Source organism: Myotis nattereri, assembly GCF_964212035.1.
Source record: "Myotis nattereri genome assembly, chromosome: 3".
Taxonomy (NCBI): domain Eukaryota; kingdom Metazoa; phylum Chordata; class Mammalia; order Chiroptera; family Vespertilionidae; genus Myotis; species Myotis nattereri.
This window is the reverse complement of record NC_138077.1, coordinates 79,901,626-79,916,471: the sequence shown is the minus strand read 5'-3', so window position 1 is coordinate 79,916,471 and position 14,846 is coordinate 79,901,626. Positions and strand designations below refer to the sequence as shown.

Sequence of the window (14,846 nt, the reverse complement as noted above, 5' to 3'; positions counted from 1 at the left end):
GGATAATTTTGTGAAAGTTAAAAAGCATATTTTAATAAAATATTTTTTACACGAATAAAAATTTATTAGAAAAATACAGAGGCATGTAATGAAGACAGATATGGCTAAAAAACTTATTAAAGTACGTGACTATGTATCCAAAATTATTATTCTGATTATGTTATCTTTTAATATTTAGGTAATAAAGGAGATTTTTAGGTTGGCTTAATGTACATAGATGTATTGTTTTAAATAGTTTCATTTTAAAGGAGTTTGTAATAGAATTATTTATAGGTCTACCAAAATAATGTTAATTTATTGATCAATAAATAAAAATTTCAAAGAAATATATCTGTAGTAATTCTGGTGCCCCCTTTTATTCTCAAAAGTAAACCATCTCAGACAATAAATTACGTGGTCACCCTAATTTTAGATGAAGCAACCAGTTTCTTAAAACATTGCCTTTTTACTAATGGTAAACTGGATGGAACCAGGGCAACAATTATTTCATGTTTCTAATAGGTATGTGATAGAGGTGCCCACAGGTATGGAAAGTTAAAACAAAAAGGAAGTCAACAAAGAAGGAAAGAAGAGGAAAACATAATTATTTCCTCACACGTAAACACCAAAGTTTCTACAAAGAGATAAAAAACATTACACTAATGTATGGCTCTTACCTGCAAATGCACTAGAAAGATCATTGGAATTTGGATTCTTAAACTTGATGAACTTGTCTGACCACCATGTAATTCCCCTTGATAGCATTGGGACTTTGATATATATAGATGAATTAATATTATATAAAAGAATGATGGTGTCTGTAAAGAAATTAAAAATTGTGTTAGAGATGTAAGCAAGTAATTTTGCACCCTCTGATATGCAAAGCTAGACGTGACAAATAAACCAGGGTTTTAGCAGACTCCCAACATGCCTACATGCTATAGATGCTGGAATTACAATACTATTTCTATATGAAATATCTTGCCAAGGCACCAATGATTGAAAATACTCTTAAGCTCCATTGAACTCATGTCCCTAACCACTTTGAAACTCTAGTAAGAAAGAACTTACTTGCAAATATAATATAGTAAGTCAGTGGATAAGGAATACAAAATTATTAAAAAAAAAAAAACAAAAACCCGCACAAACCTGTCATTCTGCTACAGAGATGATCTTCTGAACATTTAGTTACACACTTATAAAAGGGCACACCATGAAGAGAGAAAGAAAAATCACCTACCATTGAACATGCTGTTGGCAATAGCTCCACAAGGACAGATGGGGGTTCCATTGTGGGTCTTTTTGAATGAATCACAGCGTTCAACGTCCTGGATATAAGATGATACACTTTTGAGAAGTGCTTTTGCTCAACTCCCTTAGAATGTTGAGAGAGAGAACACTGGCAATGTAAACCTTCCTGCCCTGATTTATTGGTACAGACCAAGATTATGGTCTACTCACTGGTTTTTCCCAGGCTTCCAGCCCATTTAGACTAGAAAAATCTTTGTGTTTTGGAGGGCTGTGTGTGTGTGTGTGTGTGTGTGTGTGTGCAGTTTTTTTCCTCATTAACAATACATAGTATAGCAAATATGTCTGTAAGAAGGAGCTTTACCTTACTGATTGTGCTAAATATCACCCTAAGTCTACACTGGAATACATTTTTTTTAAAAAGATATATTTTTTTGATTTTTTACAGAGAGGAAGGGAGAGGGATAGAGAGTTAGAAACATTGATGTGAGAGAAACATCGATCAGCTGCCTCCTGCACACTCCCCACTGGGGATGTGACCACAACCAAGGTACATGCCCTTGACCAGAATCGAACCTGGGACCCTTGAGTCCGCAGGCTGACGCTCTATCCACTGAGCCAAACTGGTTAGGGTTGGAATACATTTTAAAACCTGTTTTTATTGAAGTGCAATTTATATTCCAAAAGTATAAAAGTCATGAATCTACAGCTAGATGACTTAGTATCTACCTAAGAACCAGAATATATTTTTAAAAGAATGGTTGCTAAAAATCATTTATTACTTTAATATAATAATGTCAGTATAGAAAACAGTTTTATCCTTGTATTTGTTATTGGCAAGCTAAATATCATCTATCAAGAATAAAGTTTTGCAATCCTAGGGCTGCAAGGGTATTCAATTGAATCAAAGGCTTTTATTCAAGTGGAGCCCAACTTCCTTAAACTTGGCTAGATTGACGGCCCCAATTATAGGAAAGACACTGCTAGACACTGTGAGCCAGACTAAGACAAATCCCTCAGAGTTACTATCAAAATGGTTGGTGATTCCATCAACTAAAATGGGCAACTTTAAAGATAACTACAGAAATTACAGGTGAGGGAATAACACTAAAATCTAATCAATGCGTCAACCTCGTATACCATCAACTTTAACAGAAACATAATATCCTGATTGTGGTTGAAAGACACTTGAAGATTTACCCTTCTGACATATTCATTATTACCAAGATTTGGACAATTCAATATGTATCCAATTTTAATGTAAAATTCTGTCAAATAAAAAAAATGGTTGGTGCATGAAAGGATACACCTTTTTAATCAGGCAAGATTCACATTACTGCTCTGAAGAGGGAAAGTAACTCCTTTTCTCAATAGCAGTTATTCTAAGTACACAGCCTCTTCAGTTTAGGCAAGAAGGAAATGAACATTTCTATCTGTAAAACCTCAGCTTTTGAGTTAATTTTCCATATTCTCTTTTAGACTGAAAAATCCATCTGGTTTAAAGAAAAAAAAAGGAGCCTGGCCAGTGTGCTCAGTGGTTAGAAAATTGGTCTGCCCACTGGAGGGTTGTGGATTCAATTCCCAGTCAAGGATTGGGTTGCATGCATGAAGCAACCAATGGATGTGTCTCTCTCACATCGATGTTTCTCTCTCTCTCTCTCTCTCTCTCTCTCTCTCTCTCTCTCTCTCTCTCCTCTTCCTTCCATTTCCTGGAAGGAAAAAATATCCTCAATCTTAGGGGGAAGATTATGAAAAAAAAAGGATATTATGCCAAAGTAAATAAAGCCTTACCTTTATATTTTTACCCATCAGTTGGCTATTACTTCTGGATAGAATATAATGATAGAGGTTCTGATGGAAGCCATATAATTTGTAGTACATATAAACATTACCCTGTAAAGGAGAACAGTGAAAAGTAAGAAGAGAGTAAGAAAAATAAACTGGAATATTAATAAACATAGGACTTTCAAAATATAAAAAGTGGTAAATAAAAAATTATGGAAACAAAGTTTTTTATATCAAATAGAAAACCCAAGAAATCATTATTGAAAATCAGTGTTGGAACCCTGCGGGGGAGGTTAGCTTGGTTGGTTGAAGGGCTGTCCCGTACACCAAAAGGTTGTGAGTTTGATTCCCGGTCAGGACACATACCTGGTTTTCAGTTTGATTCCCTGGTTGGGGCATGTATGGGAGGCAACTGGTTAATGTTTCTCTCTCACATTGACATTTTTCTTTCTCTCTCTCTCCCACTTCCTCTCTCTAAAATCAATAAAACATAGCCTTGGGTGAGGATTAAGAAAACAGTGTTGCTCTCCGGAATAAAAAAAAAAATCAGTGTTGGATATAATATTAAATGCCAGCTGGAATTGAAAAGTAATTAAAGTCCTATATAATAAAGAGGGAATATGCTAATTGACCATCATGCCCTCATAAGAGGGCAGTGCCCACAGCCACAAGATGGCAGCACCCAGTTTCCTCAGCCCTGCCGGGGGCCTCTGGTCCTCCTGAATCCCCCACTGACTAAGGCTCAGGCAACTAGGCTGGCCGAGGTGCAGGCAGGCCTCAGATGGCAGTTGCCCAGCCGCCCAGGGCCGGCTTGAGGCTCAGGTAACCAGGGCTGGCCGAGACTTGCGCTGCCGGCAGTGGCAGCAGCAGAGGTGTGATGGGGGCATCCCCTTCCCCTGATTGCCGGGTTGCCTCCCGCCCCTGAGGGCTCCTGGACTGTGAGAGGGGGCAGCTGGACTGAGGAACCCCCCCCACACAAGTGCATGAATTTTCAAGCACTGGGCCTCTAGTAAAAAAAATAAAATAAAAATCAGTTTTGGAAAATCCTGGTCTATAAAGAATTATTAAAATGGCCAAATAACTTATTTTTTAAAAAAATATATTTTATTGATTTTTTACAGAGAGGAAGAGAGAGGGATAGAGAGTTAGAAACATAGATCAGCTGCCTCTTGCACACCTCCTACTGGGGATGTGCCCGCAACCAAGGTACATGCCCTTGGCCGGAATCGAACCTGGGACCTTTCAGTCCGCAGGCTGACGCTCTATCCACTGAGCCAAACCGGTTAGGGCTATTTTTAATGTTTTTATAAGGGCTACTGCATTCCTGCCTTGAAAATATTTTTATGACTGGGCTTTGTATTCTCAATATGTAAAATTTGATTTTACAAATACAGTTATTTCCCAGCAATACTAGGAGATATGTGGTAGGCATCAAAGTCATGTGATTTCAAAGCAAATCCATGAAGCATAATTTAAAATTGGAGCCACTGAGCGTATTTAGGTGTGTGTGCATACTGGGCATGTGAAAGGATGAGACTGGTTCTCTGTGGTCCAGCTCCCGGGATTTTCGTCTTTTTATCCTTAGGATGTAGCACAGTACCTGGCGTATAGCACTTGTACCAGAAATGGCAAACCCCTTGGAAAAAAAATGGAATAATTCAATGATAAAAAAAAAGGTGATTTTCACTTTAGTTATAAGTAGCCTTGTTGCCATGAGAGACATGGCTTTTCATGGGTACTGCTGTATGAGGCTGCCCAGTCATAGGCCACTTCCATGCTTCCACCTTTATGGTAATACTAGAGGCCCAGTGAATGAAACTCGTGCATGGTGGGGCGGGGGGTCCCTCAGCCTGGCCTGCACCCTCTCCAATCTGGGACCCCCTGTGGGTTTGGGTCTAAACCGGCAGTCGGACATCCCTCTCACAATCTGGAACCGCTGGCTTCTAATCGCTCATCTGTCTGCCTGCCTGATTGCCCCTAACCACTCTGCTTGCTGGACTGATGCCCCTAACTGCTCCCCTGCCTGTCTGACCACCCCTAACTGCCTCTGCCTGCTGGCCTGATGCCCCTAACTGCTTCCCTGCCTGCCTGATTGCCCCTAACTGCTCCCCTGCCAGCCTGATCACCCCCTAACTGCTCCCTTGCCAGCCTGATTGCCCCCTAACTGCCTCTGCCTCGGCCCCTGCCACTGTGGCTTTGTCTGGAAGGACATCTGGAAGATGTCTGGTCTAATTAGCATATTACCCTATTATTAGTATAGATACCAAGCCCCTGGAAATTCTCTGGGTAGACTTGATACAGATTTTACTAACAGCATATATGTTGCAACTGGAAATTGCCAACGTAGCTGTTTATTATTAATATATGAGCTACCTCCAAAACAATGAGGCCTGTGTCCAAAACTATATGACGGCTTCATTTATTTAAAGTGCCTCCCACAAGTTCTGTGCTATGTCCTGTGCCAGAAATACAGAAGTATTCCTTTACAATTCCCCGAGTAAATTTTCTTACACTATGCAAAAAACAGCATTTGGAAAGGATGTTGGCCCCACCCTAAAAACCTTTAAGAGGATGCGTATAGAAAATGGGAGCTGGTACCAGGGCAGATTGGAAATAAAGGTCATGGTAAGTGCGGCCAGTTACAGAAAACAATGAAAGCCAGTGAGCTTAATCACTTGTAAGAGAAAAATCTTTGGAACACCAAGAAGGGAGATGCTGGGCCATGGCAGAGGCAGGCTGCAGCATAATAAACACCGAGCTGGATGTGAAGGTGGATAAGCCAGGCGTAGCGAGAATGACTGATTACATTTCCTCACCCAAAGGGGAAACCTCTATTGTTGACCCTTAACTACAGAAAATATGAAGTCCACAGAAAGGAATTTACCATACATTTTCTTGGAAACTAAAAAGAGAATTCTACTTACCCAAAGTTATATGTTTATATAAATGATAAAATAAACAGGCAGAGAACACACCACATTAGGGAGAGGAGTGTTTTCATAACCTTTTTTCAATGATTCTTTGTCCAAGTTTTTGCTTAACAAGGCCTCAAAGACCATCACCTCTTTGATTAGTCCTGGCGGCACATACTTTGTGGCATTTCTTCTCTTTTCACCAGGGGCACTGGGTGCAGGACTCCGACCTTAAGGCAGAGTCTCATGTGGTGGGTTCATCACCAAGCTCACACCATGCGTGCTGACTGGCGAGTGAAAGGCCCTGTAATTGCTCTAAGCAGTTGGTTGGATTTGTACGGGAAAGCCTTTGCCTGAAAGGAATGGTTAGCAGCTGTAATACTTCCTTTGCTTTAGGACTTCAAAGGATGCAGACAGATGGGAGCTGAAGCCCTTTAAAGGTTTTGTCCTTTGGATCTTTTTCTTAAAAAAGTGTAAGTACTCTGAGCCCCCCAAGAAAGAACAACCCTGCTTGACAAATTGATTTCAAGTTTTCTGACTTCCAGAACTGTGAGAGAATAAATTTCTGTTGTTGTAAGCCTCCCCTCTAAATTAAGTGACTCGAACTTTTACTTTGGGGGGCAGCATGGAGAACTGAGGAAGCCAAGAGAGGGTACACCTATAGAGAACTAGAATTTTGACCTACAATAAAAGAATACATTTGTAAAACTCCCCCCACTGACTTTATATAGATTTCAGTTATAACTCAAGTACAACTCAGTAATTTCCTTGTAATTTATACCTGACTTACAAAAATGATTAGAGCTACCCATAATCAATACAGATGTCTTCAGAATATTATTGATACCAACATGCTATCTTATGGGGTCAAGGGGAAAATAAGAAAGATACAACATAAAACCAAAACCGCCCAGCTGGCGTGGCTTAGTGGTTGATCATCAACCTATGAACCAGGAGGTCAGAGCACATGCCTGGGTTGCAGGCTTGGTCCCCAGTAGGGGGCGTGCAGAAGGCAGTCAATGAAGATTCTCTCTCATCATTGATGTTTCTATCTCTCTCTCCCTCTCCCTTTCTGAAATCAAAAAAATATATTTAAAAAAGGAAGAAATGAACTTATAATTAGCCTTAAAAACATAAAACCTAAGCCCCCTAGAACATAGAGCCATATAATTTAGCACTTTATTTTTCCTCCATTCATTTACTATTCTAGAAAGTGTTTCCTGAGCATCTACCATGCAAAATATACAGTGCTATGCACCGTGGAGGAAGCAAAGATTCATGTACTCATTCAATAAACATTAATCGAGCCAAGCATTGTTACGGGAGGTTTGGGATACAACAGTACAGTGAAAGACAACAAACAATACATCTATATAATAAACTTTTAATTTATATAGTATATTAGAGGTGATAAGTACTAAAAAAATTGAAAAAATTGGAAAAAATTGAACTTACAGCAAAGTAACAAGGATCAGGAGTGCAGGGGTGGAGTAAGTAGACAGGCTACAGTGAGAAACAGGTTGGCCAGCGAAGGCCTTACTGAGGTGAGAACTGAGCCAAGATCTGAAGGAGGCAGGGGAGTTAGACAAGTGGATAGCAAGTACAGGGAGCAACACAAGAGTATGTCCAACTTGTCTGAGGAATGAAGAGCCCACTGTGATTGGTGTGGGGGTAGGTCAGCCGTGGGCAAACTACGGCCCGCGGGCCGGATCCGGCCCGTTTGAAATGAATAAAACTAAAGAAAAAAAAGACCGTACCCTTTTACATAATGGTGTTTACTTTGAATTTATATTAGTTCACACAAACACTCCATCCATGCTTTTGTTCCGGCCCTCCGGTCCAGTTTAAGAACCCATTGTGGCCCTCGAGTCAAAAAGTTTGCCCACCCCTGGGGTAGGTGGAAGAGAATGGAGAGATTAGGTCAGAGAGGAGGCGCGGAGCCAGATCAGGTAGGCCTTGTAAAAGCCTTGCACTTTTTCACTCGGTGGAAAGAGGAGCCATTGCAGGAATTTTTAAGCAAAGGAATAACATAATATGACTTGTGCTTTATAAAGCTTACTCTAGCTGCTCTGTTGAGACACTGATGCAAACAGGGAGACCTGCTAGGAGGCTATTGCAGAAAATCAGGTGAGAGTTGGGTGTGGCATGGGGCTAGGTAGCTGTAGCAGATGTGTGGAGAAGTGGGCAGACTCTGGATACATTCTGGAGGCAGAGCAAACAGGGTGGAATGGATGTGAGATATTTGCAAGCAGGAGGAGTCAAGAATGACTCCTGGGTTTTGGCCTGAACACCAGAAGGATGGAGCTGCTATCAGCTAAGATTGAGAAGTCTGTGATTGGAATGGGTTTTTTTGGGGGGTGGGGTGGGGTGGGGAGAAGTGGGTGTCAGGAGTTGTTTTGGAAAAGCTGAGCTTCACATATCTGGTGATCATCCAAATTCTGACATCAGGAAGGCAATTGGAAATACAAGAGTGGATAGTGGAAAGGAGGGTTGGGCTAGAGCTGTAAGACTGATGGCAATAGTTGGCACTTAAAGCCAAGAGGCTGATGCCGTTTCCAAGGAAGCGAGTACGCATAGCGAGGAGAATGCTGAAGGCTAAGACTAAAACCCTGAAGACCTCAGCAAAGAGTTTGAGGAAGATGGAGGGACAGCAAATAAACCAAAGAAGGGCAGCCAGAGAGCTAGGAGGTTTTCCAAGAGCGCGGTATCCTGAAATCCATGAGAAGGACATGTGTCAGGGATGAGGGAGTGATCCATCTCTTGTGTCGGCCGGGCTGACAAGGAACCAAGGACTCCCAGCTGGATTTATCCACCTGGAAGACATTGGCAACCTTGCAATTTCACGGAGCCTTCTGAAACTTTCTTAAGAATACAATACAGTCTAGGACAGTGATGGCGAACCTTTTGAGCACGGCGTGTCAGCATTTTGAAAAACCCTAACTTAACTCTGGTGCCGTGTCACATATAGAAATTTTTTGATATTTGCAACTATAGTAAAATAAAGACTTATATTTTTGATATTTATTTTATATACTTAAATGCCATTTAACAAAGAAAAATCAACCAAAAAAATGAGTTCATGTGTCACCTCTGACACGCGTGTCATAGGTTTGCCATCACCGGTCTAGAACCTAGCTTCCTTCTTTCTTTCACTCCCTCCTCCACTCCCTCCTCCACTCCCTCCTTCCTGCTCCTCTTCCCTCTCCTCCACAGGGGCCAGAGCTGTGTTGTCTGACTGCTCTCTCAGTCTCCTCGGGCTCCCTCCCATTTTTTTCTTACAGGCAGTTCCCCCAATAAATCTCTTGCATGTCTAATCCTGTCTTGGCATCTGCTTCTCAGAGGACCTGGACTAACTAACACACGACTTTAATCAGCCCAAGAGCAAGACTCTCTTAATATTTCTTTGGCATTTCTCACTGCCTCTGACAGCCAGGCCAAGACTTGCCCGAGGGATTAGGCAACTGCATATGTAGAATGACTTGGAGGGTCCCAAGGAGAGTCCCACCAGGTGTGTGACCCTCTGACACGAACTCACTGTGTGACCTTGGTGCAGACACTTAACCTCTCCGCCCATTAATTTTCTCACTATAAAATGAGTGGTTAGGTTCCGTGATCTCTAGTATCCCCTCTTGAGCTGACATTGGAGTAAAACCTGCTTGATTGATGTGAAGAATTACGTGACAACATTGAGTAGAAAAAGAATTGGAAACTTAGAGACAAAGGAGAACAACATTCCAAAGGGAAAAAAGGGGTGAGGAGTCGCACATGAACTCAGAACTTTATATATTTTCAGTTTCAGGAAGCTCTTGGTGGAAATCATGAACTTACTGCCAGTCTCCTTGGGAGTTCAGCATATAGCCCATTGAAGGCTCTTGATTTCACTTACTTGCATTGTCTCTGGCAGGTAAAAAGGAATGGAGCAGGAGCATTTTTTGTCAAAATTAATGGCGTTTTCCCGAAGTTTTGCACAATTTGCACATATATTTGTGTAATTTATCTGTCAGGTAGGAAAAAGAACAATGAAGATTTGACTTTGGGTGGTGGACACAATGCAATCTACAGATGATGGATCATAAAACTGCACACTTAAACCTATATAATCTTGTTGAACATTGTCACCTCAATAAATTTAATTAAAAAAACTACATGAATATATATATCTTAAAATTCAAGCCCTGAGTCCATCAAGGTCAGGCTGTCTGGGTCAAGGGCATGTTGTCTGGCCATGACTGAAGGGCAGCCCAGTGTACAGGGAGATCTTTTGTGATACTCAGGAGGAATGGGCCTTTCATTTTGGGACCTGTAGCATTTTGCTACTGATCTGGAATTCAGTGTTTTTACTGATTCTACAGGCCCGGTGCACGAAATTCATGCATGGGGGTGGGGGGGGGGTCCCTTTAGCCCAACCTGCACTCTCTCCAATCCGGGACCCCTTGGGGGATGTCTGACTGCCGGTTTAGGCCCAATCCTTGGGATTGGGCCTAAACCGGCAGTGGGACATTCCTCTCACAATCCAGGACTGCTGGCTCCTAACTGCTCACCTGCCTGCCTGCCTGATCGCTCCTAACTGGCTCCCCTGCCAGCCTGATCACCCCTAACCACCTCTGCCTGCCAACCAGATCGCCCCTAACTGCCCTGCCCTCCAACCTGGTCACCCCCAACTGCCCCCCCCACCAGCCTGGTCACCCCCAACTGCCCCCGCCCCCCACCAGCCTGGTCGCCCCACGCAGCCTGCTTGTTCAGCCATTTGGTCATCCCTCACTAACCCTCCTGCCGGCCTGGTCACCCCACACAGCCTGTTTGGTCATCCGTTTGGTTGTTGCGGTTGCGATGGTCACTTAGGCATATATATATATATATATATATATATATATATATATATATATAACCTATTGTGATAAAGCCTTCTGCCTGGATCATAAAAAGGTGTCGTTAGGAAAGTATTAGTCAATGTCTCATAAGAAGTGGGCCTATGGCCTGAGTCTAATCAGCTTTTTGGGGAAGTCACTTCACTGTTTTTCCATTTTATTGTATGGAAAATATGTATACAAATGAATTCTTCTACATGGCATCTAGAGGATGTTATTAAAAATCACCAAACATAGAAAAATAACTATTTCCAAAATGTAGGGTTACTGACATGTGGAATAAATCTGATTTAAAAATGTCGTTACATTCTATTTTTTAAAAGTTCAATTCTTTGAAAATGGTAGGGTGGACTTTTTTAAAAAAGGGGAGTGTGTCCCAAATGAGCAAGTCCTGTGAGCTCTGGCTGAGGGACTCCGTTGTGTGAAGGTCACTTATTCCTGGAGAGAGATGCTGGGAGCTGGGAGGGGCAGCAAAAAATACAAGAAGAAAGGCAATAGGAGGAGCGGGACTGAACCGATCTCCTTTCTAAAGTTCTCCTCAGTATTTGCTATAATCCACTCTTTCAGCCAGTTTCTGGGCACTGAACAAGGATGGGGTTGTGGATACTGTGAACAAGCCGGGCGTGGCTGAGCTCTCTGCTCTTACCACACATTGTCTTACCTACTCTATCATTAGCTCACTGAGGGCACAAGTCAGCTTCGGCTTATCTGCCTCTTCTGCACACCCCACAGAATTCTCAGCACCTCTCACACTCCTGAATGTTAAATCACCGTCCACAGGCTTGGCCTTCACAATTTTGCCACTAGCCATGTGGGCAGAGGGAACAGATCAGCTTTCCATGGCTGCCTGTGGAGTAAAGGTCACACCGTCTGGGACGTAGGCAATCTGCTCAGAGCTGATGTAAATAAGACATTTCTTAATTCATTAGGCTGAAAAATGGGCATGGCCGATTTACCCTTAGACCAACTCTCATCTCCCCTCCTCAGACCAGCTTCTGGGGGTCTCATCCTCCAACAGCTTGTTAATCACATTGGCAAGAGGCTTGTGACTGAGGGGTGTGCCCTCAGCATCAGCTTTTCTCACTGAGTAGAACTTGGCTTATTTTGCTAAGTGTCCCTAATAGGCCAGAAAGGTTTGGGTTGGTTCTTGCCTTTCCTAGGTTGAGTTGAACTCAGAGAGAGTTCATTTGCAAAGGGAAAGACACTATGCTTGAAATGGGCTAAAATAGAAGACCTCTGCCTTTGGCTCTTCACTTTTTTTTTTTAAGTCCTCACCTGAGGATATGTTTTTATTGATTGTTAGGAAGGAAGAGGAAGAAGGAGAGGGAGAAGGAGGATCAGAGGAAGAGAGAGAGAGAGAGGGAGACACATTGATGTGAGAGAAACATTGATCAGTTGCCTCCCATATGTACCCCCGACCAGGGATTGAACCCGCAACCTAGGTATGTCCCGTGACTGGGAATTAAACCTGCAACCTGGTGTATGGGATGATTCTCCAACCCACTGAGCCACCCAGACAGGCAGTCATTTGGCCTTGCCTCTCCTCCCACCCCTATCAAGTGCTTGCTCAGTCCTCTGCCAGCACAAAAGCCTGACTTTCCCAGACCCTGTGAACAAGTATGGTTGAGCCGACAGTGTGAGAGTGATTTGTCCTCATGAGGTCATAGGGCTGAATAAAGCCACCACACACAGGCTCTGTCACCACGGGCACCTGCCCACTGAAACAGGGATGGTACAGTCTCACTTAGTTCCTGTGGAGGGGTTGTGTTCTCAAATAGACCACTCATTCATAGTCCCAAAGCAGAAAATTCTTAGAAATTGCATTAAACATGTAAGAAGAGACAAACCTCTATTTCCTTGGTGCTCTTTGCAGACAATAGAAGGATGATGCCCATGCCCAGGCACAATGCTCCCGTGGCAAAGAAGCCGGAGAGGACCTTGGAGGCTGAGAGCTGCAGCCGGTAGGCCGGCAATCGCTGCTGCTTCAAGGCAGTGTTGTCTGGCAACAGGGACCACCACACCTGGGATGGCTTCTCCATTTTGGTCCTGCAGGTGGCTGAGAGACTTTTAAGACATTCATAACATTACTACTCAGAGCCATCCCCCATAATGGTAATACTAACCTAAGAATGAAGTGGACTTTCCTTTGTAGTTACAATCTTTTGGCTTCCCGAATTATTTCTCAACCAGGCCTGACATTCAGCAGGAGCACCGCTTTCTTCAGTCAGCCACTATGAGGTATATTTTACTTAGGTTCAAAAAGCTCCTGCTAAATGCTGTGCTGAGGAGGAACACTCCCCAGCGGGTGACACTGGGAAGCAGCTTTCCTCCCTAATGTATGAAAGAGGAAGGATTAGAAACTCACCTAACTTTTTAAAAATCCTAATTCTACATCTTAAATTCACCTTAAAGAAAAGGGAGTAATTAACATCCTAGTGAAAATGATGTTAATAGATTTCTAATAAGTGAAAAACAAAACAAAACCAATAACACCATCCTATATGATAAAAGGCTAATATGCAAATAGACCAAACATTGAAACAACCAGTTGCTATGACATGCGCTGACCACCAGGAGGCCCGCGTGAAACATGGCAGGTGTTGGTCACGGCAGAATGGTGGAGCAGATGAGCGGGGGCACCAGACCAAGGCAGGACACCAGTCGCTGTCATCGGGGCAAGCCTCTGGTGGTTACTGAAAATTCTTTGCTCCCACGCATGGCAGTCCCATCTCTCACACCCGCTGCTGGCGATGGCCCCACTCACACCCGCTGCCAGCACCCAGCACTAGTCCTGATCACTCGGCACCATCAGCAGGTGTAAAGAAGGCAATGACTTTGGCAAATGTACCTAGTTTAAAAGAATATAAAATACTAGTAAATGCAAATACATGTAATAGGAGGTTTCCAATTCAGAGTCAGAACTTTCCACTCGCAGAACTGGGGAAAAAGCACAATACCAATGGAAACTCTTCAGCACACCATTAGGATCTGGCTTGGAGGTGGTGACGAGTGTAGTGTGGCTGTTGGTATCAGGCAGCCTTGTGTAAGAAGGCAGTAGTGAACACTTCCAGTTTACAGCTACTGTTTGTTTTAGTAAATAAACATGGTCAAGAGCTTGGGTTTAAAAGCCAGTAAGTCTATAAGATTTGATTAAATGCGCAGTGTTGGCCCGACCAACCCAGGTACATGCCCTTGACTGGGATTCAAACCCGAGACTCTTTGGTGCCCGATGCTCTATACACTGAGCCACACCAGCTAGGGCTTTCTTGGGCCTTTTATAAAACAACAAAACCAAACCAACCACAGTCCCAAACTAAAGGAGATTCACAGCTAGTATGTTAGGATTCTCCAAAGAAACAGGAGATTGCATACAGGGTGGGGCAAAAGTAGGATTACAGTTGTGAGTACACAAAATAGAGTTTATTCTCATATTATTATTTATTAAGTATTACTCTCATATTATTATTTATTAAGTATTATTTATTAAGTGGAGAGAGTGAGAGAGTGAGAGAGACAGGCTATAAGGAATTGGCTCACGTGATTATGGAGGAGTTGAGTCTAAACTCTGCAGAGCTGTTGTCACCGTCTGAAGGCCATCAGCCAGGGAGCTGTCAGTTGGGGGCAGAATTCTTTCTCACTTGATGGGGGGGTGGGGGAGGGGGCTCAACCTTTGTTTTATTTGGGCCTCAACTGACAGAATGAGGCCCTCCCACAGTATGGAGGGTAATCTGCTTCACCACAGTCCACTAATTTAAATATTAACCTCATCCAAAAATACCCTCACAGAAACACCCAGGATAGTATTTGATCAACTAACTATCTGGGCACCCTGACACATAAAATTAACCATCACAGATAGTAAGAAAAATACTTCTGGGGCAACATGCTTGAGAGACCGCCAGATACACATTTTATTTTTAATTTTTTTCAAATACACAGTTTATAAGTGTTTTTGTATTTACATATTTCTTGCTTCTAAGTAAACCTATTTTAAGCATACAATTATACTTCATTTGCTCTGCTCTTCAAGTTTCTAGAACAGGGTTCCTCAACT

General features: G+C 42.7%; 1 protein-coding gene across 3 annotated transcripts in view; it reads right to left on the bottom strand.

Moving 5' to 3' along the window:
- Window positions 1-13,690, bottom strand: part of LOC308516008 (cell cycle control protein 50C-like) — a 35,718-nt gene extending 22,028 nt beyond the window's left edge. The window contains exons 1-5 of one of the 3 annotated variants that reach the window (XM_081086723.1): window positions 12,640-13,690; window positions 9,811-9,921; window positions 3,019-3,120; window positions 1,220-1,307; window positions 657-797 (exon numbers count right to left, since the gene is read on the bottom strand). In XM_081086723.1, coding sequence (XP_080942849.1) covers window positions 657-797; window positions 1,220-1,307; window positions 3,019-3,120; window positions 9,811-9,921; window positions 12,640-12,831 — 634 coding nt within the window. In that variant the 5' untranslated portion in view covers window positions 12,832-13,690. The remainder of the gene's footprint in view (window positions 1-656; window positions 798-1,219; window positions 1,308-3,018; window positions 3,121-9,810; window positions 9,922-12,639) is intronic. The other 2 variants (XM_081086724.1, XM_081086725.1) reach the window with 2 other exon arrangements.
- Between the last annotated feature and the right edge of the window lie 1,156 nt (window positions 13,691-14,846).